The sequence below is a fragment of the Caretta caretta genome, chromosome 11, assembly GCF_965140235.1.
Source record: "Caretta caretta isolate rCarCar2 chromosome 11, rCarCar1.hap1, whole genome shotgun sequence".
In the NCBI taxonomy this organism is placed as follows: Eukaryota; Metazoa; Chordata; order Testudines; family Cheloniidae; genus Caretta; species Caretta caretta.
In genome coordinates this window covers 2,345,189-2,370,216 of record NC_134216.1, presented here as the reverse complement: position 1 = coordinate 2,370,216, position 25,028 = coordinate 2,345,189, and the positions used below count along the sequence as shown (strand labels likewise).

General features: G+C 59.2%; 2 protein-coding genes across 11 annotated transcripts in view; one reads left to right on the top strand and one right to left on the bottom strand.

Annotated features, from left to right (window-relative positions):
• Positions 1 to 25,028, bottom strand: part of ARPC2 (actin related protein 2/3 complex subunit 2) — a 308,635-nt gene that overhangs the window by 201,571 nt on the left and 82,036 nt on the right. The gene's annotated exons all lie outside the window — the stretch shown is intronic.
• On the top strand, positions 64 to 24,815 carry STK36 (serine/threonine kinase 36). Of its 9 annotated transcripts, none has more exons than XM_048868656.2 (27): positions 64 to 101; positions 1,925 to 2,023; positions 3,213 to 3,353; positions 3,934 to 4,011; positions 4,781 to 4,911; positions 5,034 to 5,283; positions 6,052 to 6,145; positions 6,418 to 6,587; positions 7,056 to 7,288; positions 7,419 to 7,524; positions 7,644 to 7,787; positions 8,314 to 8,493; positions 8,824 to 8,921; positions 9,468 to 9,573; positions 9,960 to 10,101; positions 11,556 to 11,683; positions 12,224 to 12,328; positions 12,753 to 12,851; positions 13,384 to 13,478; positions 14,298 to 14,361; positions 14,855 to 14,965; positions 15,195 to 15,269; positions 16,443 to 16,614; positions 17,954 to 18,101; positions 18,779 to 18,938; positions 19,216 to 19,962; positions 20,614 to 24,815. In XM_048868656.2, the coding sequence occupies exons 2-27, from the start codon at positions 1,940 to 1,942 to the stop codon at positions 20,758 to 20,760; spliced, it is 4,008 nt and encodes a 1,335-aa protein (XP_048724613.2). In that variant the 5' UTR covers positions 64 to 101; positions 1,925 to 1,939; the 3' UTR covers positions 20,761 to 24,815. The 9 variants fall into 9 exon arrangements, with proteins under 9 accessions (XP_048724613.2, XP_048724614.2, XP_048724616.2 ...); XM_048868657.2 differs by lacking the exon at positions 64 to 101 and adding an exon at positions 990 to 1,539; XM_048868659.2 differs by lacking the exon at positions 64 to 101 and having other exon boundaries at positions 7,074 to 7,288.

The following is a 25,028-nucleotide window of genomic DNA, read 5'->3' as shown; positions in this document are numbered from 1 at the left end:
CCTGCGAGGCCGGGATCCAGTCAGGCCCCTGTGCGGGCACCCCGGGAGCGGGGCGGGGCGGAGCCCAACCAACGGCCCGCGCGGCGGGTGGGCAGATCGCGGTGAGCGGCCGGATCCCGGGTCCCGCTGATGGGGGGCGGGTCCCGCTGGCGGAGCCGGGTCTTGTTACCGCGGAACGGGCTGGGGGATCCCTGCGCCCGGGGGCTGGATCCCTGCGCCCGGCGGGGGGGGGCTGGATCCCTGTGCCCGGGGGGGGGCTGGGTGCCTGCGCCCGGCGGGGGGGGGGGGCTGGGTGCCTGCGCCCGGCGGGGGGGGGGGGGGCTGGATCCCTGTGCCCGGTGGGGGGGGGCGGCTGGATCCCTGTGCCCGGGGGGGGGCTGGATGCCTGCGCCCGGCGGGGGGGGGCTGGGTGCCTGTGCCCGGGGGGGCTGGATGCCTGCGCCCGGCGGGGGGGGGGGCGGCTGGATCCCTGCGCCCGGGGGGGCTGGATGCCTGCGCCCGGCGGGGGGGGGGGGCGGCTGGATCCCTGTGCCCGGGGGGGCTGGATGCCTGCGCCCGGCGGGGGGGGGGGGCGGCTGGATCCCTGTGCCCGGGGGGGCTGGATGCCTGCGCCCGGCGTGGGGGGGGCTGGATGCCTGCGCCCGGCGTGGGGGGGGCTGGATGCCTGCGCCCGGCGGGGGGACTAACCGGCCTCCAGGGGTGAATACGCAGATCGCAGTGATCTGGGCAGGGGTGATCCTGGCCATAGGATCTGGTCTGACCTACCAGATCCTGCCCCTAGACAGCCAAGCTCCGGGCAGCAGAACCAGTCCCCGTGAGGGAGACCTGGGAGTCAGGGCTCCGGGTCAGCAGGGGGAGACTCGGGGTATTGAGCACATACTGGGGGGCTCAACCCTGACGAGCGCCATGTCGGTTCCTGGATGCGCAGCTCGGGGCGTGGGGAGGCTCGGATGATCATGGGGGTTCCGGTCACGGGGCTTGCGTTCAGGGCATGGACCCTGACCTCATCCCCATCTGCAAAGTGCTGAGCTCACCCGGGGCGCTGTACAAATAACTGATAATAAAATAAAGAACCAGCCCAAATGTACAGGCCCCCAGGAGCCGAGAAGCTGGGACAAGAGCGGCCATGCAGACCTTGGCCCAGGGGAACGAGCAGAAGGCTAAGGGTGTGGGAGGGGAGGGAGTAACAGGGGAGGTGAAATTCTGAGAGAGAAGAGGGAGCCAGGAGCCGGGAGAAGGACCTGATCAGGCTGGAGGACAAAGAGGAGGAGTGTGGCTGTGGGATGCCAAATAAGATGAGGGAGGCTGGTGGCCATGGGAAGAGGGAATGGTGACCCGAATGAGTTTGGGCAGCAGGGCCGGAGAGGAAGGGGTGGAATCTGGAGTGCAGAAGGAGAAGCAGGAGACTGGATGAGAGGAGCTGGAGACGTCTCAGGAGGATGGGAGCTTGAGGAACAGGGAGAGGAAAGACTGGGAACGGGGCAGCCCGAGATGGGATGTTGGAGGTCTCCCAAGAGAAGACCAATGGGAAGCATCTAGGTAGCACCGGAGCATTTGATCACCTCAGTCTCTAATGTGTTTATCTTCCCCCCCCCCGCCCCGAGATAAGGAGGTACTTTCATCTCCATTTTCTACATGGCAGGACTGAAGCCCGAGAGGCGACGGCCTGGATGTTCCAACATATTTAGGCACCTGACTCCCACTGAAACAATACCTTTGAGGATCTGGGCCTCAGTGACTTGTCGAGGTCACACAGGAGGTCTGGCAGAACAGGGATTTGAACCCAGGTCCCCCAACTCCTTGTTAGTGCCCTAACCATTGCACTGTCCTTCTTCTCAGCTGGCATAGGCCTGAGGGGGAAGGGGAGGCCCAGGAGGTGGGAGATGAATTGAACAGCCTCTAATGTGCCACTTTGCACTGTCAGGCTGGTGTGCCCACCATGGAGAAATACCACGTGCTGGAGATGATTGGAGAAGGCTCCTTCGGGAGGGTGTACAAGGGGCGCCGGAAATATAGCGCCCAGGTGAGGAGAGATCCAGGAAGGGGCTCTCTCAAGAGTGGGGTGGTATGGGAATACAGTACCCAGGTGAGATTTGGGGAAAAGGCCATATGGGGGAAACATAACACAGGGCTGAAGAGTTCTTGGTATGCAGCTCAGGGTTCTGTGATTGGGCCTCCAGGTCCAGGGTCCCTGACAATTATATGTGTGATCCGCACCAGATAGTTTCTCTGGTAGTTTCCACTGTAGTTAAGGTTGCACAACAGTTTCCATTTTAATCCCCTGCTTTCACATGCTCAGCACTTTCTGGAACATTCCTCTTTGGGGCTGACACATTCCAGGCTTTGTTTGCACTTGATGGGGAAATTTATTTGTTTTAGATTTCTCTGATTATTTCTGAATTTGGCAGCTTGATTCTCCCTGTACCTTTTAGACAGGGCTGCAGCAAAAGCAACCAACATCTGAAACTTGGTCTGGGCAGAATCTCACTGAGGTCTGGTACCTTGGCTTGGTCTAGATAAAAATGAGGGTTTTGATTAACTCCTGACAATTTGCAGCTTGGTTACTGAGCCCGTGCAGCTGCAACTGTCATGAATTCTACAGGTTTACACACTGATTTTGGAAAGGCCTTTCACCCTGCATCCATTTCTACTGGCACGATTGTTCACCTACCGTTTTGCCTGCAGTTCATTGCGGATGCAGCTAGTGACGCTTAGATGGCTGGTACCTGATTTGCAGCAGAATATTGCAGTTATGCGACAAAGTGCTACAATTTGCACAGTTCAGTGTGTGCAAGATTCTGCCCAGGAAACCCGAGGCTACTTTTACAAATCAGAACCCCAGAGAGAGATGCACCCTGCACATGGGCAGACCTAGCTACACTCACATACTCACTTTACAAAATTTCCCAGCATTGAATCATCATACCTTTAAAATGACTGTAGTTTTTCAACCCTAGCTTGTTTTGTAGATCTCGCTGAGATCTAGCATGTTGGAAGAAAATCAATTCAAGATTTTAAAAGTTATGAACACTGAAACTCAGCAAACTCTGGAGTCCCCTTAATCCATGCCTGGTGCTAAGGTTACGTGCAGTGGTAGGGGAGTGTAGACCTGGCCTTAGCCTTCCACCCTAGCAGTTACTTGTTGATCCTTGCCTGGGTGGGAGCAGTGGTGGGTGCGGGCTTGCAGCTCCCAGCTTTGTCTGCTTTGGCAGGTGGTGGCGCTGAAGTTCATCCCCAAAGTCGGGCGATCGGAGAAGGAGCTGAAGAACCTGCAGCGGGAAATTGAGATCATGAGGGGGCTGCACCATCCCAACATCGTCCAGATGCTCGACAGCTTCGAGACTGACAAGGAGGTAAGAGGGCGCGTGTGGGGCCTGGGTGTGAGGGCACTGTCAGCTGCACAGCTTCTCCTGCATAGCCGTAGCTGGTCGCAGCTGGGCCCTTCCCGCAGGTGCTAGAGGGGTCCTGTCACTTCCAGCGACGCCATCAGAGCAGGCATACCTGGCTGGAAGAAGCAAGCGTTGGCCTTTCCAGTGACTCTGCTGCATGTTTCTTGTCCCACCTGCCGGCGGCTGGGTTTGTGCCTTGCTGTTCGGGTGAGTCCCACGGTCGGACTGCACAGCTCTCGTTGTCTCCCACTGCTGGATTCCCCAGTGATTCCCCTTCCCCAGGGCCCAGTGGGGTGTTTCCTCCGCCCCTTGGGCTAAATCCTGAGGCCTCACTCCGGAGGGCCAGTAGGAGGCTGCCTGAGCAAGGGCTAAGTCTGGGTCTCTGGACCTGGCCAGACGTGCTGGAATCAGTGTCCTTGCCCGGTGGGTTTCCCAGCATCAATGCTCCAGCCATGAGATCCCATCCCCAGGGGCCCCCAGGACAAAGCTGGGGTTCGCACCTACTCTCTGAGGTCCCACGATCCCTTCCTGCCTCCCCCTGCAGGTGGTGGTGGTGACGGACTATGCGGAGGGGGAGCTTTTCCAGATCCTGGAGGATGATGGGAATCTGCCAGAGGACCAGGTAGCTCTCTGACGCTGACGCATCGGGGCCAGTCAGAGTCATATCAGGCCTGGGGCAGGGCAGCAGTGAGGGGCTCATTGTCCTGCAGGAAGTGGCAGTGTTGCTCCTTCAGACAAGCGGATGTCAGAGCTGGCTGGACACTGCCGAGTCTTTAGTCTGGGACTGTCCCTCCAGAGGGGAAGGAATCGGAGCCCAGATGCAGGGGCGGGAAGGCTCTGATTGGCTAAGTAGGAGAGAGAACTCACCTTTCACCTCGACGCGAGCTGGGTTCAAATCTAGCTACAAGTGACATGAATTTGCTGGGTCTCAGCCTACTTCTCCCCTGTGTCCAGGACAGGAATAGGGATGAGGGGTGAGTCGGGATCAAAGGGCTATGGCAGAGCTCTGTGCGTGGGCGGGAAGCCCAAGACTTGGATAACCGGGGGCTGTTGGTCAGGATTGAGGGGCCCTGGCAGAGCTGGGTGTGTGGAAAGCCTTGGGCTGTGGGTTGAGACACAGGGGCATCAGCAGAGATCAGTGTGTGCGCACAGCCAGAGCTGGGCTAGCAGGGGGCTGCGGGTCGGGAGTGAGGGGCGCCGGCAGAGCTGTGTGTGGGCAGGGCTGGGCTAGCAGGGGGCTGCAGGTTGGGAGTGAGGGGCGCCAGCAGAGCTGTGGGGGGCCCAGGGCTGGGCTAGCAGGGGGCTGCGGGTCGGGAGTGAGGGGCTCCGGCAGAGCTGTGGTCAGGATGCAGGCTCGGCCGTTGAGCCCTCAGGGTTGCCGTGTCTCTCAGGTTCAGGGCATCGCCGCCCAGCTGGTCTCTGCCCTCTATTACCTCCACTCCCACCGGATCCTGCACCGCGACATGAAGCCCCAGAACATTCTGCTGAGCAAAGGGGGTGTCATCAAGCTCTGCGACTTCGGGTAGGGGCCCCAGGAACTCGCCTGCCCTCGGCAGCTGGGGCCATTGGGGCAGTGGAAGGGTTCCTGGGCTGAGGGGGGGGGCTCTCGAAGGCAGAATTAAGGGGCTCCCTCTCTCCCGGCAGGTTCGCTCGCGCCATGAGCATCAACACCATGGTGCTGACGTCCATCAAGGGAACCCCGCTGTACATGTCCCCCGAGCTGGTGCAGGAGAAGCCCTACGACCACACGGCTGACCTGTGGTCTGTGGGCTGCATCCTGTATGAGCTGTTCGTGGGGACGCCGCCTTTCTATACCAACAGCATCTTCCAGCTGGTCAGCCTCATCATCAAGGACCCCATCAAGTGGCCCAAAACCATGAGCCCCTCATTCAAGGTAAAGGGGACGAGGAGTGAGCAGTTCCACTGCACCCCACAGAGCCACAGCCGCCTGGTTCCAGACAGCCCCCCACCCCCGCATGGCTCCAACATCCCCTCCTCAGGCGAGGTCACTGAACCCCCCTTTCCCAGGGGATGGGCTGTCCAGGCCAAATTCCTGCTTGGGAATCATGAGCGGTTCCACTGACTCCCCTTGCAAACTGGATTCTTCACTTCCTTCCCTGGTGAGCGATGTTGCTGTGTGCTGTTTGACGGCTGCGGGGACTCACCCCAGAGCTGGCTGCAAGGGTAGTCAGGGGCCTGCATGTTCTGTGTGTCGATCGGTGCAGGATCTGCCTCTTGCTGCTGAATCGTCCTCTGGAATCTCAGCTTCCGTTTACACAAATTGCTTCCAGCCCTTATGGTTGTGAAGAAACCCTTCCAGGGTGACAGAAGCGTATCTGATGCAGCAACACCTGCCTGAGTCTGTAGACAGCCTGAAACAGCAGCTCTGAGGGTCACAGACTGGCTCATTAATCTCAAGGGACGTTAACTCTGAAGCATAGCGATGAGATGCCGTACGCCAGCTTTTAACTATTTCAGCCATTTCACAGAAACATCCATTTCTACCCTCTACCCCACGCTCCCTTCCCAAAGTCAGGTGTAGAACCCAGGAGTCCTGACTACTCCTTAGGCTAGTGCACATGCCCAGTTCATTGTGTCCCAGCAAGAGCAAGCAACTGTGGGGGCAGTGAGTGTGACAATGGGTCTCTGTGCCCCTGGGCAGAACTTCCTGCAAGGCCTGTTGATGAAGGACCCTTGCCAGCGCCTGTCGTGGCCGGAGCTACTGCACCATCCCTTCATCGCTGGACAGGTCACCAGTGAGTACCAGCTCTCGCTGCCCCCTGGTGCAATGCCACCATCACCGCCCGCTGCCCAGCCACCCCCTCTGCCCCATCTCCCCCAGAAGCAGTAGCAAACTGCCTTGCCTGGCCCTCTCTCCAAATGCCCCTTGAGACCCCAACCCCCCAGCCCAGGCCAGTCTCCAGAGTGCCCATGGGGTGGATGGTCCCCTCCAGCCCCCGGAGCTCCCTCCACCCCGTGTTATGGTTGCTGTGGTCCCTGACTGGGCTCACCCCTCGGCTCCCGGCAGTGATCGATGACACAGAGCAACATGGAATCGCGAACCCCTTCACCAGCAAGCTGCCCCCGGAGCTGCAGGTGCTGAAGGAGAAGCAGGCTCACTCGCTGGCCCCCAGGAGTGGCCAGTCCAAGATCCTGAGGAAGGCGCGGGAGAAGATGGCTGAGGAGGCCCGGAAGAAGGTGTGTGTCTGGTGTCACTGCAGCAGCGCTGGAAGCTCACTGGGACACACGGGGCCTAGGAGGGAACTTGACAAGGAGCTGGGCGAGAGACTGAGCAGGGCCCCTCCAGCTGGAGGTCCCAGAAGCAAGTGGGAGGGATAGTGAAGCCGGGAGGTGGTTGGGCCAGTTACGGGGGGGGCCCACAGGGGATCAGGAGTAAGATGGGAGTCTGGGGGGGTTGGACAGTTACATGGAGAGAGATCCCCTGATGACTGGGGGGACTGAGTGGGGACAGGAGCCCGAAGGATTGGTCAGTTACACAGATAGGGCCCCTCAGGTTGGGTGAGAGTCGGGGGTTTGGTCAGTTACGGGGAGATGGGTGTCTGGGTCTTGTCAGTTACAGGGAGAGAGACCCCCTCTGGATGAAGGGGAGTGGAGGCAGGAGTCTGGGGTCTTGGTCAGTTACACAGAGATATAATCTGGCTGAAGCTCTTCAGTCTTTTCCAGGAGAAGCTGAAGGCAGACACTCCATCTAAAAAGGAGGCAGCCAGAAGAGGTCCAGGGCACAAACCCAAAGCAGCCCCTGGGAAGGCAGCCCTCAGGGAGGGGGAGCAGACAGCCTGCGCTCTGGGCTCCCCTCCTGGAGACAAGAACCAAGCCGTCCTGGGAGAAGAGCCCAAGGAGACAGAGTGGGAGACAACTGAGCCTCCCCCTACACCACGGTGAGGGGCAGGGATGCCTGCTCTGGCTCAGCTGGGTCTGTGGGTTTCCGGGGGCGGACTGGGCTGGGGGGCACCCGTGAGCAAGGAGATGGCATGAGGCAGGTCTCTAGCTGCTCTGCTTCTTGGGCAGGGAGCACCGGATCACACAGGATTACGAGCGGGAGTTCCCAGAGGTGGACAGCAAGGCGGGGCCACGCGACAGGCGCAGCATCGAGACCGTGCACCTGGAGAGCGAGGTGAGGCGTGACTGGGTGTGGACTGGGGCACTGGGGAGGTCTGGGGCAGGGTTGGCCCCACTCCCCTGAATCAGATGGTATCCACGCGGCCATCTCCCCTCTTGTGACCTTTGGCCTAGGAACTGGATAGTGACGACGAATGGCAGCATCTGATCGAGGCCACGGAAGCCTCCGCCATGCAGCTGAGCACACCCCTGAGCCTTCTGGGGGACCCGGCCTTTCAGCAGCGCATCCAGGCCCGGCTCCAGCACTCCAGCCAGCAGGCGAGTGGGGACAGCCAGGGGAGCGGCCTGGGGGCAGCCAGCGGCTGCCGTGGTTCCTTATTCCCAGCTCGCTATTCAAGGAAGGGCTTGGGACTGGCTGGCAGGAGATCTGAACTTGGTTGTCGGCCGTGTTACCTTGCAGGACCCAGGGGGGAGAAAGAGAGAGAGAGAGGGTGTATGTGTGTCCTGTGCCTCAGTTTCCCCATCTGCACCTAGGACACAGAGCTCAGAGCAAGGCAGGGAAGCCTTCCCCTCCCCCTGCATTGGTGACCCTGGGAAACACCTGGATCCCTCCATCCTCCCTCCCATCCAGGGGAGGAAATTCCTCCTCTGTCCCCAGAAATCTGAGCTCTCCTGTTTGGTGGATCCCTGCTCTGCGCCCCCGCCCCCTGTGGGTCAGAGCCTGTGATGAGGGGAGCCCAGTGGCTGGCAGACATGCTGCCCATGCCAGTGCCGGGTTGCCCGCATCCAGGCCTGCTGCTGATCTCAACATCACAGGCCCCTTCTCTGGCCTCTCTGTGCCCAGGTGCTGGAGGGGATGTTGGAGGGAGCGTCTCATCTCCGCCCAGCCCTCCGTGTCCTGGGCAACCTGCTCGCCGCCAGGTGTGACTCAGAGCTTCTGGACAGCTTCTGCCAGGCCGCGGATTTACCTCGCTTCCTGCTGCACCTGCTCGGGCAAATCCTGCAGAGCGCCAGCAGCAAGCAGGTGGGCATGGGGGAGTGCTGGGTATGCATGTGGCCCCCGCCCCAGAAGCTAGTTTTGCACATGCTGCGGTGGGCCTGTGGGGGAGAGGGGGTGTCGCCCCCTAGAGGCTGTTGTATCATCACCACTGCATGAGCTCTCTGGAGGCAAGTTGTGGCCCCCCTCCAGCTCTGGGTGTGCGTCCTCCCGGAGCTAACCCTGAGCGACTAGCTCCCCCTTGCAAGCCCCTGTCAGAGGGGGAAGGGCCCTAGGGTGCCATAGGTCAGGGCAGTTTGGCTGCCCACCAGTCAGAGTGGCACTGCCTGGCACATGGTTTCTTTCCTGCTCCCGCAGCAGCCCTGGTGCATCACGCTGCTGGTGGACCTTGTTGGCGTGACAACGGCCTATTTCACCAGTGCCTCCCACCTGGGGTGGAGCCGGAGGAAGAGAAGGTAGAGTGGCCGCCAGCGGGGTGGGGGGAGTCTCTGAGAGGCACTGCACTGAGATCCCCTCCCACCCTTCTCCCCACCAGCCCCGGGGCCCTGAGGATTGGGGGCCACGCTGCGGGATTAGAGCTCGCGGCATGGGGGAAAGACCTGAACGTGGCCCACCCACAGCATGTTGTCCTGCAGAGCTCTCAGAGCACTTGTGGATGACACTCAGGATCATCATCCCCTGTTGTAGAGGTGGGGAAACTGAGGCACAGAGGGGGGAAGGGATACTCCGGGATCCCACAGAGTAGCAGAGCTGATGAGTTCAGACTTCCTGTCTCCCATCCTGAGGCCTCCCCACTGGGCCATGCCACCTCCGTTGGGGCTGACCTGCCTGTTAGCCAGACGCCTGCCTCCCTGGGCTGCCCTCCCCTGGGGGCTCTGTAGTAAGGGCGCAGCTGGCAGATCCCATGGGGAGAGCTGTTCCCGTTGCCTGGTTGAGCGTGCAGTTCATCGGGCAACCCCTGGCCCCCCGTGCCTCGCCTCACTGACACCTGCCTCCCCCAGCCTGCAGGTTTTCCACGAGGCGGCTGCCGGCTTCCTCTCCCTGCTGCCCAAGCTGCTGGCCCAGCCAATGGACGTCGAGATGAGGCTCCGCCAGCAGAGCAGCATGGTAACGGTGCCCCTCCTGCGTGCTTGGCTCCCTCTCGCTGCCCTGTGCTCGCTCGCTGGGCCTCTCCCATGGGCTCCTGCCGTCCAGCGCAGGGCCTCCTTCCTGTCCCCTTGCTCCTTCCTTGTATCTCTCCCATCGCCTCAGACCGGGCTGGCTCCCTCCCCTCTGGGGCGTGGCTCCCTCTGCCAGCCCTGGCCCTGCAGGGTCAATCCTGCGGGCCCTGAGCCCCTTGCTGTCAGAGCAGCCTCCATGGCTCAGGATCATCCGGGGCCCCCTCCCCTCTCAGGCCTGGAGCCTCCGTCCATGGCCTCCCCTTTCCTGCTCTTCCCTGTCCCGTCCCTCTCCCCAGCCGTGCGGTGACTGCGGACCTCTGTGTCCCTCTGCAGAGCTTCACCCTACTCTGTGAGGACATGGACAGCAGCAGCCCCAGGGTGTCGGGCCCCTTCTATGCCAACCTGCTCGCCAAGCAGCGCCCCCTGCTGGACACACTCCTCCAGGGGGCCACCCTGGAGATGCCCACTCCGGAAGGTAATGCTTTCCCCGCACCTGGGATGAATGGGGGGATTTCCCGCATGATGGGGGCAGCCCCACATCTGCCTGGTGGCTGGGCTCCCTCTGGCCCCTCGGGCTGGCGGGGTCCCCAGGGAGCTGCAGTCACTGCCCACGGTTCTTTGTTCCTCGTTTTAGTGCTGGGGAAAGTACGTGACCGATGGCCCTGATCGGAGCCAAGGGTAGAACAGACCATTCCTCCCACAGCTCTGCTGGTGCCCCTCACTCCTGACCTGCAGCCCCCTGCTAGCCCAGCCCTGGGCTCCTCCCCACGCAGCTCTGCTGGTGCCCCTCAATCCTGACCTGTAGCCCCCTGCTAGCCCAGCCCTGGGCTCCTCCCCACGCAGCTCTGCTGGTGCCCCTCACTCCTGACCTGTAGCCCCCTGCTAGCCCAGCCCTGGGCTCCTCCCCACGCAGCTCTGCTGGTGCCCCTCACTCCTGACCTGCAGCCCCCTGCTAGCCCAGCCCTGGGCTCCTCCCCACGCAGCTCTGCTGGTGCCCCTCACTCCCGACCCGCAGCCCCTGTGCACTAATTGTCCATCTGGCTCTCTCTCAGCACCCCGATCTTTGTTCATAATTACATGTTGTCAAGGTTCCTTCCCCACTCTGAACTCTGGGGTACAGATTTGGGGACCTGCATGAAAACCCCCTAAGCTTATTTTTACCAGCTTAGGTTAAAACTTCCCCAAGGCACAAAGTCTTTGCCCTTGGATTAGGTAAAACGCTGCCACCACCAAGTGTTTTAGACAAAGTACAGGGAAAGGGCCACTCAGAGCCCTATTCCCCCAAATATCCCCCCAAGCCCTACACCCCCTTTCTGGGGAAGGCTTGAGAATAATATCCTCACCAATTGGTACAGGTGACCACAGACCCAAACCCTTGGGTCTTAAGAACAATGAAAAATCAATCAGGTTCTTAAAAGAAGAATTTTATTTGAAGAAAAGGTAAAAGAATCACCTCTGTAAAATTAGGATGGTAAATACCTTACAGGGTAATCAGATTCAAAACACAGAGAATCCCTCTAGGCAAAACCTTAAGTTACAACAAGACACAAAAACAGGAATATACATTCCCTTCAGCACAGTGAATTTACAATCCATTAAACAAAAAAAACCTAACGCATTTCCTAGCTAGATTACTGACTAACTTTACAGGGGTTGGAGAACTTGCATCCTTGATCTGTTCCTGGCAAAGGTATCCCACAGACAGACAAAAACCCTTTGTCCCCCCCACTCCAGATTTGAAAGTATCTTGTCCCCTCATTGGTCATTTTGGGTCAGGTGCCAGCCAGGTTGCCTTAGCTTTTTAGCCCTTTACAGGTGAAAGGGTTTTGCCTCTGACCAGGAGGGATTTTACAGCACTGTATACAGAAAAGTGGTTACCCTTTCCTTTATATTTATGGCACGTGTCTTCGATCTTTTGTCCCTGCCCAGAGCCAGCGAAGGAGGTGAAAGCCGCGCGAGAGCAGCGTGAGCGTGGGGCAGATGTCTTCACAGCAGCACTGGCCGCAGTCTGCAGCCTCCCCGTGGGGCGGAACAGGTGCCAGGAGGCCAAAAAGCAGGTCAGGAGCTCAGACCGCTCATGGTTCCTTCCTGGCCGAGAGGCAAAAAGTGCCCTGCAAGCATCCTGCGTGGCTGGAGGTGACGGGGTCGCTGCAATCTGCAACCCCCCTGGCCTGATCTAGAGCATGGGATCCCGAGCACTTTACAGACGCTGCCCAGGGGACACTCGCATGCAGCCACCTCTGGGGTGGAAAGTGGCAGGTGCCACGCAGGGGCTCGGGACAGGGAGTAAATGAGGCTCCAGAAGCCAATGGAACACACGGCGGAATTCGGGGAGGGGGAATGCGATTATCCCCGCTGCGGTCTGAGCAGGACGCTGGGTTAATGCAGAGGCAGCGTGAGAGGGTCTTTACCAGTCCTAGGCGGTCTGGGATGCAGCGTTCCCCAGGGCCATGCTGGGGCATGGGGCCAGCACGGACTGCCAGGGGAGAGCGCCCCCTACTGATCTCCCACCCTGCTCCCTGCAGCAGAGCGCCCCCTACCACTTAGGTGGCTAGCAGGTCTCTGGGACTGTGATCCTCTTGGCTGATTTCCCACAGGTCGCCCAGCTGGTGGCTGAGAAACTGACGGAGGAAAACAGCCAGCTCTTAGTGAGGCTCCTGGCGGGACTCGAGCGCCCGGCCTGCTCCCTGAACGTGCTGAAGGTAACGGGTCCCTGGACTGGCCCCGCCGTGCCTCCATTGCCCCTTGGTGGGCTTCCATGGGGCCGATGGGATGGGGCCTCCCGCTGTGCTCTCCCCTGCAGATCGAATCCAGCCCTGGCCCCGCTGCGTGTCAGCTCGGGCTGATTGTCGCTTTCACAGCGCGGCACCCGCATGGCACCAGCTGTGCCACATAGTAACGGGCCTGCTGCTCTCAGGTGGCAGATCTTGGCCGTCCTGCCTCCTCCCCACTGTGTCCCTTGGGGCCCGCCTGCGATGTGGGGTCACCATGAAACTGAGCCCACCAGGGCCTGCAGGCTGGTCTTGGGTCTCTGCAGGGCACCTCCTCCCCCCTTCTCCTTTTCCAGCTGGGCTGCCGGCTCTGTGTGTCCCCCGCGCTGACCTCTGCTGTCCCTCTGTCCCCCAGGTCTTGTACTCCTGTGGCCACGCCAGTAAAAGCCTGTGCCAGCTCCTGGCCAAGGGGCAGCAAGTGCCGAGCTCCCTGGCCCGGCTGGTGAAGGGCGAGGTACGTCCCTCTCGCCTCACGGAGACCCCCAGGGGGCGGATCGTGGGTACAGCTGGGCTCCTCACTCTGTCGGGCTCCTCCCTCCTGCTGACTCCCGAGAGCACGGGCTAGATCCAGCCCTGGGTCCGGGGACTTCGTGCCCTCAGCCACCGGCTGTGGGGAGGAGGGGCAGAGGGACCTGGGGCGAGTGAGGTCCAAGGGGTGCAGAATGAGCAGAGACGACTGTACCAAGGATTGTGGGGGAGGGGCGGGGGAAGGCGTAAGGTGGGGGGTAGAGGAAAGGGATCTGGGGGAGGGGAGAGGGAGGTTAGCCAGGGCCTGGCAGGGGAGGAGTTGGGACCGGTTTGGTAAGGGGGGGGGCAGGGCAGGGTGGGGTGGAGGTAATCGGGGAAGGAATCATTGTCCAGATCTGCATCTCGGCCTCTGGTGTGGGCAGCCCAGTGATTCCCTGGTGCCCACCCCTGCAGCCTTTGCCCTCCTGCCCAGCGCCCAGGTCTTGCTGCCCCCAGCCCTGAGCTCTCTCCCTTCGCAGGTCCCGATGGGGGAGCGGCTGCGGGTGCAAGCCTGCGAGGCGTCGCTGCACCTGCTGTCTCTGCTCGCCCTCCAGCTGCAGGCTCCCCCTCCCCGGTAAGTGTGCCTGGCCCCCACCCTGCGTCCAGCCTTGGCAGGGACGCTGGCATTCAGCGCCTACAGGGGCGAGCTGGGGGGGCTTCGGCCTAGTCTACTCCACACGCCTCCTCACCAGTGGCCCCGACTGGCCCCTGGCTGGTGGCTGCTGCAGAGATCTGCTCCTAGGTGGGATCCCCGCCAGGGCAGCGCTGCAGTTAGCACTGGATTTCCCCGTGCGTGGAGCCTTTCAGGCTCTGGCTCTGCCCCAGGGGAAGCTGCGTTGACCCTTCTCCGGCAAAGTAGCCCATCAGCATTGTGGCTGTAGGCCATGGGATGTGGGACTCAGCAGGGGCGCTTTCCCCTCAGAGACCGCGCTGACCCCAGTGGGGCGATAGGGGGCGCTGGGCTGCGGGGCTCAGTAGGGGGTTCAGTGCAGTCCCCAGTGGGGGGCGCTGGGTTGCTGCAGTACCACTTTTCTCAGAAGACAAGAAACGAAGCCCTTAATCTCGGGGTGGGGTTTCCGTAGAGCCAGGCTCTGGACCCTCCTGCCTTGGCCAAATGCCAGCTGGGCAGCTTCATTCTGCCTCCCGAAAGTCCCTGGCAGTTTGTTGAATTATGGGATCTTGCTTCACCTCCTGGCCTAAGCCGCGCAGCAGCATTGCTATATACTGTGACCCAGCTGCTGCATTGCATCTCAGAGGTGGCTGCCTTTCAGTGCTGGGGGAAGTGGTTGCTGTCCGTGATCAGTTTGCCCAGCTCTGTAGGGTGAGTCAGTCCCTGGCGGGGGCCGATTTCCCAGCTTCTCCTGATGCCTGGGTCTGGGTCGCTGTGTTTCAGGGTGGACCTGGTGGTGAGTGACGCCACCGAGCTCTTCACCCAGTCGGCTGTCTTCTCCCTCGTGGTGAGTCCGTCCACCTGGCACAGCCCCACCCAACCGGCTCCCGTCCCGGGAGGGCCACACCTGGCTTGAAACAGCCAAATCCCCGTCTGTGTATGGGCAAAGCCCTGCATCTCTGCCTAACCCTTCCCATTCAGGGAGCTAGCTGCAGTCGGAATTGTTCCCACACTCAGGGGGAGGAGGTCACAGCCAAATCCTCTTAGTCCGAGGGGTGTGGGGGCAGTCTGGCTGATCCTACACTTGGGGGAGGGGGTCAAAAACAGATCCCCATGGACGGGGATAGGGGGTCAGTTTGACGGTTCCTACACCCGGGGGTGATGCTCACACTCAGATCTCCCTGGGCGGGGGTTAGGGGGTCAGGCTGACTGTTCCTACACCCGGGGGGGGGTGCTCGTCGTCAGCTCCCCGTGGGTGGGGAAGGCGTGCCAGAGGAAGGGAGTGGCCAGCTGTGTGTACCCCCGGACTCTGCGGTGCTGAGCTCTCCCCTCCCCTGCAGAGCGCCGCGGGATTCCTGCTGGCTCAGCTCGGACAGCATGGGGCGGCCATCGAGGTGGGGTGCGAGGACGCCATGTCGGCCATGACCAATGCACTCACTGCGCCTGCTGAGGTAGGTGGCGAGCAGCTGGGGGGCTGCCCCGTGGGAGGGCAGGGCCAGGAACCCCCAGTGCACCCCCGCGAGGGGATGGACAGGCTGGGACGCCCTGACCGGGTCACCCGCAGCTCAGCACTAATCCAGTCTGGCCCGTCTGATGCCATGGGAGCGTTTGGAACCACCCACTTCTAGAGCCCAGTGCCCAGCGCTAACCTGGGCCCCTCCTGCCCCACTTCTCTTCCAGCTGCACCTGCCCCCACCCATGGGCGCTGGGCTCTACGATGGATTCCTGCTTCTCCTGCTGCAGCTCCTCTCCCAGGTACCTCGCTGCCCGCTTGGATCTGGCACCGGGACTGCCTTGGCGGGAGGCTGCCGGGGGCTAAAGGGGGTGGGCGAGGGTAAACCCAGGTGTCCTGGATCCACAGGATTGGGGTTACGCCCTGTCACGGAGTCCCTGGGCGATGCTCTGGAACTGCTCCCCATGAAGCCAGTCAGGACTCTGGGGCAGTCGCCTTTCTGTGAGCAGCCTGTCTTCAGGACACGCAGCTCACACAGCTTCCACCTTCCTGGGTCTGACCTCGGAGCATTCAGGCTCCTCTGCCCCTCTGCGTGCTTCCCACAGCGAGTCCGTCCAGGCGGGGTCCTGGGGAAGCCAGAGGGTCCTGTCCCCCAACTCCGCAGTTAGACGTGACTCTCAGCCAGCCAGTAAAACAGAAGGTTTATTAAACGACAGGAACATGGTCTAACACAGAGCTTGCAGGTGCAGAGAACCGGACCCCTCAGCTGGGTCCATTTTGGGGGGCAGTGAGCCAGACAACCACATCTGCACTTCACTCCTTGTCCCCAGCCAGCCCCAGACTGAAACTCCCTCCAGGGACTGGAGCCACCCATGGGTGTGGAGCTGCCAGCCCGCAGCGGGAGAGGAATGGCCCTGGGAGTGGTGCAGTGGGGGAGGAGGACCATGGGAGAGGAGTGAAGTGAGACCAGGAGACAAAACGCCCAGCACATTGACAGCTCCATTCCCAAAGCGAGCCGTGATCTGGGGGTGTCTCCCTGAGGGGGCCTGGGTTTCAAAGCAGGGTGCTTGGCACTTCTGACCCTCCAGCCCCTTTAAGATGGCACAGGCAGGGCCCCCAACTCCCTAGTCGCGGGACTCGCCCGGGGAGCAGCTGCTGGAGATGCTAGTGGGAGGGGAGGCAGGGGCTGGGGGCTGGCCCGTCAGAGGGGGGTGGAGGCAAGTGAATGGGATGGGGGGACCCATGAGACCATCTCTCTATTGTGATGTGGCCTTGAAAGAGTCTGAGCCCCTGGCTGTGGTCCAATCTGGTGAGGTTCTGACACCCCACCCTGGCTCCCACTGGGCCAGGCCCTTACTTTGTGGGAGTACCAGCTGCCTACAGGACTCTGGGTTTGGCCCCTTGGTGGGGGCGAGGGTCGAGGGCGCTCCGCCCCACGCGGCATGGCGCACTGACCGGCGTTCTCCCTCTGCCAGGGCGACACGGTGACGGTGCGGGGGTTTGCCAGCTCGGAGCTGTGGAACGTCGCCTGGCACCGTTTCGCCATGGTGCTCCACCTGGCCGCCGATGAGCCAGTGATGGAGGGTGAGGAGCCACTGCCAGGCCAGCCCACTCCGGAGCCAGACTGGACCCTCGTCTCTCCTCAAGGTAGGGAGGAAGGAATGTCACTTTCACCCGTGGCCTAAGACTACACATCCCAGAATGCCCTCTGGCTGTTAAATATCCCCCACATCTGGGAGTTGCTATGGGGGTACTTTGTGCAGGTTCCCACGAGGGGTGGAAGCTGCTTCCTTCACTCGGGGCGGCTCTTCACCTCGAGATGTTGGAAGCATAATTCCTCACCTGCTAATCCCCATGGAGACAACTGAGATGAATGGATTCCCTCAGCCTGGAGGTCTGGCCCGCCTGACCCTATTAGCATCTCCTGTGGCAGGTTCCTTTGAAGACTCATACGTGCGCCCAGATGCAGCCCGGCTGGTGAATTTTTGAAGGATGAAGAATATGAGGAAGGACGACACAATGGTTAGCCTGGCACTCAGGAGACCTGGGTTCCATTCCCGGCTCCACCACAGACTGAGATCGTTACTTAGTCTCTCTGGGCCTCAGTTTCCCAGCTGCCCAATGGGGATGATGGCCCTGCCTCCCAGGGGCCTGTGAGGTGCTCAGATACTCCATGATTGGGGCCCAATAGGTGCCTTAGCTAGAACTTCAGTTGACGGTTTGTGTCTCGGTGTGGAGCCTTTCACGTGTCTCACGCCATCTGCCCAAACATCTTCTGCCTCTCTCCTGAGTTCAGCCCTTCCCTCGGGGGCAGCGAAAGTCTGGTCTCTTGGTTTATTAGTAGCTAGATTATACCCAGCGCCCCCTCACCAGGTCTCTAAAGCCCCCTTGGCGTCCTGGGACATTAACATGGGCCTTATGAGGCTCAGGCTGGTGCTTGGTGACCACGGTGGTGGGTGTCTTAGACATCCAGATTGAGTCGAACGTGGCAGCCCGTCTTCCTGGGGCAGCGACCTCAGCCAGGGAGCCGCAGGGGCCAGTGACTGCGCCGGCCTACGCCACGTCCTCGATTCCTGCCAAGGTGGGGCTGGCATCCCTGCCCGTGCTGGGTGGGGCAGGAGAGGAACAGGGAAGCTGCTCTGGAGAGGAGGGGACAGCTGAGCCCTGGTGGGTTGCTTGCCGTTCAGCAGGCCCGTCTCCAGGAGATCACAGTCAGGGTCGCTAGCCTGCCTCAGGCCTGTTCCCAGCCAGCTCTTCTGGAGTCTCCCGGTTTGACGGACGCTTCCCTGGCTCTGCCTGGTCTCGGGCAGGAGTGGAGACCTGATCGCAGGAGCGCTCCCCACTCTGCCTCATGCCTGCGAGGCAAGATGGAGCGGCCTGGCTGCCCCAGAACCCGCCCAGCACCGGGACAGTGGGGGATGGGGGGGGCAAGACTCATTGCTCACCCCTCATTTCACCTGTCTGCCAATTTCCCCATCCCCTGCAGGCACCGCGCTCTTCCTCAGCCTGGCCCTCTTCGTCTTCACCCGAGAGCCTCACCAGTGCCTTCTTCAGCTCGCCCACCCCAACAGCATCATCATGGCAACCTTCCCCAAGCTGCTGTCCCTCCACTTCCTGGCTCACCTGGCGCAGACGTGAGTTCCAGCCAGTCAGGAGCTTGGCTGGGCGGGACGTGGGGGTTTCATGACTGGTGGTGCCAAGGGGAACTGGGATCTAGAGAACACGCTAACTGGGAGAGGTGCAGAGAAGAGGCTTCGAAAACCTGCCTCAAAGAGCCCAGTCTATGGAGCTTATCAAAGGACGACTTGATCAGTCTCTAAGTATCTACATGGGGAACAAATATGTGAGAACAGGCTCGTCGGTCTAGCAGAGAAAGGGTTAACACAGTCCAGTGAAGCTGGACTGGAAATCGGGTGTCCGTTTTTAACAAGGAGGGTAATGAACCACAGGAACAACTTCCCAGGGGTTGTGGTGGATTCGCCATCACTGGCAGTTTTTCCACCAAGCCTGGGTGTTTCTCTAAGAGCTCTGCTCGGAGTGATTGGGGGGCAGGTCTCTGGCCTGGCTTCTGCGAGGGGTCAGACCAGATGATCACAGAGGTCCCTGCTGGCCTTGGAATCTCGGAATCTAAGGGCAGCTGGGACACAACTTGCCCTCTTGGCATGTGTGTGCCTGCTGCAGATGGCTCCACTCAGGCGCAGTGTGGACGGATGGTCCCTGAGGAACAGTACAATCACGCAGACCTCCCCGCTGGGCCTAGCATTGCGGGGCTCATCCATCTGATCCTCTCTGACCCCTCTAATGACCCCAGGCAGGTGGGGGAGGACGGTGACCCCGAGCTGGTCCCAGCTGTGGTGCTCCAGGCCTGCCAGCTGCTCTGCTTCCCCTTCTCCTTGGACGTGGACACTGAGACCTTCAGGTGGGTCATGAAGGCCCTGAGAGACGCCGAGATCCCCGCCCATCTCCTCCAGGTACCCAGGAATGCTCCCTCCCTCCCTCCCTCCCATGGCTTGGGCTCTGGAGCCGTGATGAACGGGCCCCAGGCTCTCGGTCTGGACTCCATGTGCCCTTTCTTTCTCTCCACGATCCCTCCACCCCACTTGCTCCCCGCATGCCAAGCAGAACCCTGTGGACCTCTCCTCCCATTTCTGCCTCTTGTCTGTGGTGCCTGTCTCCATTAGACCCTCCATTCACACCGCCCTGGTCCATCCAAGTCCTCTCAGTAGCTGCCATCTTTCCTACTTCTAGGTCTGCTGCCACCATCTGCCCTTCTCGGAGACCGCGCTTCCCATGAGCCTCCTGTGCCACCTCGTCCTGTCCGACGAGTGGGTCATCGACCAGTTGGTGGGGGTGGCTGCTGCTTCGGACTCCGCCACTGCCTTCCTGTCGGCCATCTTGCTTTCGGACAGCCCTCTGCTCACAATGGACCTCCTGTCCCTCCTGACCCACGTGGCCCGGGCCTGTCCTGCTCACCTGCCTTTCCTCCAGAAGATCCTGGGCGGCTCGGACTCGGCCTACCAGCTGCTGAGCCACCTGCTGTGCCACCAGGAGCACCCGATCCGCGCCAAGGCCTGCAGCCTGGTGGGCAACCTGCTGCGTCACAACCAGGACTTCCCCCGGGCGCTGCGGAGCCGGGCGGGCCTGCTGGAGCGCCTACTGGAGCGTCTGTCGGACCAGGACGAGAGCGTGCGCAGGTCGGCCAGCTTCGCGGTGGGCAATGCTGCCTACCAGGACGGCTCCCTCCCGCACGCCCTAGGGAAAGCCGTGCCCGGCGTGGTGAGGCTTTTGAGCGACCCCCAGGCCAAAACCCGGTGTAATGCCGCCTCCACTCTGGGGAACTTGGGCAGGCAGACAGCGGAACTGGGGGACGTGCTGATCCAGAGCAGAGCCCCCCATCTCCTGCTGGAAGTGGCCTGCCATGACTCCCAGCCAGCTGTGCAGGAGGCAGCATTGGTCGCACTGCGGTCCGTCAGCCAGCAGCCAAAGATACACCAGGTCAGGAGCGCCTAGTCAGATTTCAGTGGGGGGGAGGGGCGAATTTCAGCAGGGTCCATCCCCCTCCCCGCCTGGGGAAGCTCCCCGGCCAGGCCTGTCCCCTGCGGTTCCCTCCCCACCTCTGCCTCCCTCTGGGCCCGGCCACTCGCACCAGCCTGTTGTTAAGGGATGGCAGTGGGGGGTTTCACACCGTGCCCATGCCCCACATACTGGTCGTTCACCAGAGTTCTGTAGCTCCAGGAGACTGCGGTGATGGTGCCCCAGGCCCAGTGCCCCTCACCACCACCATCTGGGAATTCCCGGCTGTCCTCCCATGGGGAGTCCCTCATGCCCCTGGGGCAGGAAAGGTGGGTGGCAGTCTCATGCCCCAGGGGGCAACCTAAATGATGCTCCTGCACCAGGCGCCATCCAGCCTCCCTCTGCATCCAGAACCCTCAGGCCCATCCCTCCATCTTCTTATCCTGATTCTGTGAAGTGCTCTGAGCTCCACATGTCACCTAGAAAGCTGGACCTTAGACTTTGAGATGTGTGCAGACTGACGGGCAAAGAGGGTAGATGGGGCAGGGCCCCCTGGCAGGGAACATGGCTAAGGCAACACACAGCACAGCCCAGGCTAGCTGTGTGGTGAGTGTCGTCTCCTTTGGGTTCCAGGTGCTCGTGTCGCTCAAGGCCAGCGAGAAGCTGCTGGCACTTTCCATCAGCGAAGCTCAGACCAGTTCCTATGGGAGGCCCCGACCGTCTTCAGCTCATCACTGCAAGAAGCTCATCCACCTTCTGCGCCCAACACACAGTGCCTGAGAACAGCAGGTCTCTGCTCTGGGAGAGACCGTTCCACCCGCCTCTTGAGGACGACACTTTGTGCTGGAATACAGGGGACACTCCCATACTCTGTCCAGAAACAGGGGCCACCACCCCCATCTCCTGAGACCAACGCAGTGCCTGAGCATGGCAGGTCCCTGTGGAGTCGGGGGAGACCACCCTGACAAAAGTTGGTCAAGGAAACGTATCTGATAAAGACAGAGATGGGTGAAATACGGTGTGTGAGAGAAAGAAACCAGAACTCCTCCTCCTCTTGATCCAGACCCCTGCTCGCCAGTGAGACCCCTCTGCCAGTCCTGAGAAAGATCATGCCAGCAACTCCCTTTCCTGTCCTTTTGTAGAGATCTCTCCAACCCCAAATTTGGTGCCCCCCAAACTTCCCCAGGGACAGACGTTGGTTAATGTTCCATCTTGTACTATCTCCACCCCCACCACACTTCATTCCAAGAGCACCTTGGAATGAATGAACCCAACCCCGTTTCCAGGCTGAATCCTATCCAACCAGGTCTAGCTTCTACTTAGAGGTTCTTCTGACTCCAGGCACCTTCCTGGGAAGAAGCCTCCAAACCTAAAGTACCCAGCTTTCAAAAAGGGGTCTCATGCTTACTGAGATGTACCTTATGGTCACCTAGGTTGAGCCATGCAGGGAATCCAGCCCCAAGATCCAGTGTGTCTTTGGCCTCTCCCCACGTCAGTCTCTCTCCCACCAGAGAAGTGCCCCATCCTCCTTGAATGAGCTCCAGCAAGATCAGATTTAATTGAACCAGATCCTGGATGGACTAAACCCAACACCAAGCCTTGATGGTTTAGGGACTCTCTCCAGGACACATTCCACATACTTACTCTTCACCCTGCACTTCCAGAGTTTAACTGCAGGGTCCAGGTGATACAAGCCAGACTTGGCATCAGATTCCCAGGAGAATTGGAGTTCATGATGTGTCCAGGATTCTGTTCACAGCTGCTGAGGGCTTCTCTTCTGCAGTGAAGTTGGAGATTGTCTCCCTGGCTCAGCTTCATGAAGACGGGTTCGGTTCTCCTGTTATCCTTGGAGTGTGTGGTGGGGATTCTACTCTGCGGCTCTGACTGAAGTCTGAAGGTTTCTCCTAATCTACGTGCTCCATCATGCTGGAACCCACCACCTTTGTGGATGAGAACTGGACAGTCAAGTGCCATCAGCGGAACCTGCTAGCGTTCCTTAATCAGCCAGAGGGGTCGCATTTGGGCAATGCCAGGCACTTCCTCCCTGAGGTTCCATGTACCACCTCAATGTTGTGGGTCTGAACATACTCGATCCGATGTGTTCATAGTGGTATTTGGGTGTCCATAGAAGCCTTGGCTGGACTTATCCAACCTGCATTTTCTAGCCATTTGTAGTGACTCTTTTATAAGAGAGACTTTGTGTGACGTTGGTTTGGAGTCACTTTTCTAGATTCATTTTTTGTACTATTGCATATACGTTTGTAATTTATTATAATAAACGGCTCTTCCCTTCCTGGGAAAGCTTCCTGCTGCGTGTGTGGATCCCTTAAAGAAATGAACAGAACTGGTGTGTGGCCAGCGTGTAACGGGCTCCAGGGATCCCAAAGAACTTTACCCTGAAAAACAGAGCAGCGAAAGTCTAGATCACTGATACTCTAACTTGTGGCTCCTTGGGGCCCTGCAAGAGTCTACATAAGAATGGCCATACTGGGTCAGATCAATGGTCCATCCAGCCCATCTTCCAACAGTGGCTAATACCAGGTGCTTCAAAGGAAATGAGCAAAACAGGCAATCATAGAGTGATCTATGTCATCTCCCAGCTTCTGGCAGTCAGAGGCTACGGACACCCAGAGCATGGGGTTGTGTCCCTGCCCATCCTGGCTAATAGCCATTGATGGACCTGTCCGCCATGAATTCATCTAGTTCTTTTTTGAACCCCCTTACAGTTTTGGCCTTCACAACATCCCCTGGCAACTAGTTCCATATCTTTTTTGAGATGGGATGACCAGAACTGCATGCGGTATTCAAGGTGTGGGCGTATCATGGATTTACATAGCACCATTATGATATTTCCTGTCTTATTATCTATCCCTTCTAATGGTTCCTAACATTGTTTGCTTTTTTGACTGCTGCTGCACATTGAGTGGATGTTTTCAGAGAACTATCCACAGTGACTCCAAGATCTCTTTCTTGAGTGGTAACAGCTAATTTAGACCCCATCATATATGTATAGTTGGGATTATGTTTTCCATTGTGAATTGCTTTGCCCCTTATCAACACTGAATTTCATCTGCCATTTTGTTGCCCAGTCACCCACTTCAGTGAGATCCCTTTGTAACTCTTCACAGTCTGCTTTGGACTTAATTATCTTGAGTAATTTTGTATCGTCTCCACATTTTGCCTCAACATCTCTGTTTACCCCTTTTTCCTAATCATATATAAATATGTTGAACAGGACTGGCCCCAGTACAGATCCCTGCTATTTACCCCTCCCCATTATGTAAACTGACCATTTATTCCTACCCTTTGTGTCCTATCTTTTAACCAGTTGCCAATCCATGAGAAGGCCTTCCCTCTTATCCCATGACAGCTTATTTTGCTGAAGAGCCTTTGGTGAGGAACCTTGTCAAAGGCTTTCTGAAAGTCCAAGTACCTTATATCCACTGAGTCACCCTTGTCCACATGTTTGTTGACCCCCCCCAAAGAATTCTAATAGATCGGTGAGGCATGATTTCCCCTTAGTCCTCTCGTGAAATCTTCTTGTTTGATCAGATGAAGTACTACATCCCCATCTAGGGCAGAGCTGGGTAGTTTTTTCTAGCTTCTTTATCCTGGCTCACACGTGGCTTTGGTCATTCAGGCCTATTCGGCTGGCTGGGACCATGGCATTCTCCCCAACTCTTTTAGAAAACTGTGGCATCGTGATCTTTGACCTGGTCCCACCCCCGGCTGGGGTGGTAGAGAGCTCTATTTATTGTCTCATCTGAGGTGAGGCACCTCTGAAAGTGCATTGCCTCCTGTACTGCCCCGTGCTGTCAGCTGTCATCTCTGACCAGCAGTCTGCTGGCAAGATAAATCCATAAGCTTCTACCCCAGGGGTACTTGTGGCACCTTAGAGACTAACCAATTTATTTGAGCATGAGCTTTCGTGAGCTTAAGCTGTAGCTCACGAAAGCTCATGCTCAAATAAATTGGTTAGTCTCTAAGGTGCCACAAGTCCTCCTTTTCTTTTTGCGAATACAGACTAACACGGCTGTTACTCTGATACCCCAGGGGTGGCTTTACTGTCTGCTTCGAGTGCCCATCCAGTAGCACAGCTGGAGAGGTTCCCCAGCACCTCGAGCTCCCGCCACATCCAGGCAGGCGGGCACTGAAGAGGGAGTGGGGATGCTCTGTGCTGCAGCTTTGTCTTAGCGGCTATCGAACCAACTGCAGGGGCAGGCTATAATACATCGACCTCCTCCCTGGGAAATGGGGGGCCCCGTGGGCATTCCTCTTTGAATCCTGAGCCGCGAGGTAGGGGGGTCGGCTGGGAGGCCTGACCCTGTGTTGGGAACACTGGGGCATGGCCACTAGGTAACTCAAGGGGATGGAAGACCACGAGTGTCGATGAAGCCCCCTTGCACTAGGCCCCGGTGTCCTTGGCCCCCCCCTCCTGCCTGGAGGCACTCGCAGCAGCTCTGCGTGCTAGGCCCAAGTGTCCTTGGCCCCCCCGCCTGGAGGCACACACAGCAGTTATGCTGAGAATCTGCAACAGTATGTTGCAGAGTCAGACTGCCTGAAACTAAGCAAGGCCAAACGGGAGATATGGAAGAACAATGCTGAATAAAGCAGCTTTATGTATAGTTTAACAAATGATACAGAGAATCAGGGAACTAGCTGGGAACTGGATTGGCTGGCTATATGGATACTTGGGGCAGCTTGCTATTGGATAAGTATGCTGGGAAAAAGGATGTATAAAAGCCTGTGTAACTTCCTGCTCTGTTGTACAGGATTTGAGATTCAAATCTCCCTGTACCTTTTTGAAGCTTCAAATAAACTTTTCTGCTTCTCCACCCCGTTGTGATTATTGGGTGTAGCACGCCGGGTAACGAACCAACTCAAGCTGTTGTTCAGCCTCTCGGCACTGGGTGCCGGCAACACCTGGGACTGCTGTGTGGGCGTAGGGCTGTGTGGACGCACATCCTGGAGGAGAACCCGGGGGGCCAGTGCCGGCAGGCACGCTTCAAACCCTGGCTGGGGGCCTAGAGCGAACCCAGGCTTGGCAG

Bases quoted from the DNA above. Each gene is read 5' to 3' on its own strand.
- STK36 (XM_048868656.2), top strand. From the start codon at position 1,940: ATGGAGAAATACCACGTGCTGGAGATGATTGGAGAAGGCTCCTTCGGG. The intron at 4,012-4,780 runs GTAGCTCTCTGA...CGTGTCTCTCAG, and splicing joins GGAATCTGCCAGAGGACCAG to GTTCAGGGCATCGCCGCCCA. The intron at 9,574-9,959 runs GTAACGGTGCCC...GTCCCTCTGCAG, and splicing joins TCCGCCAGCAGAGCAGCATG to AGCTTCACCCTACTCTGTGA.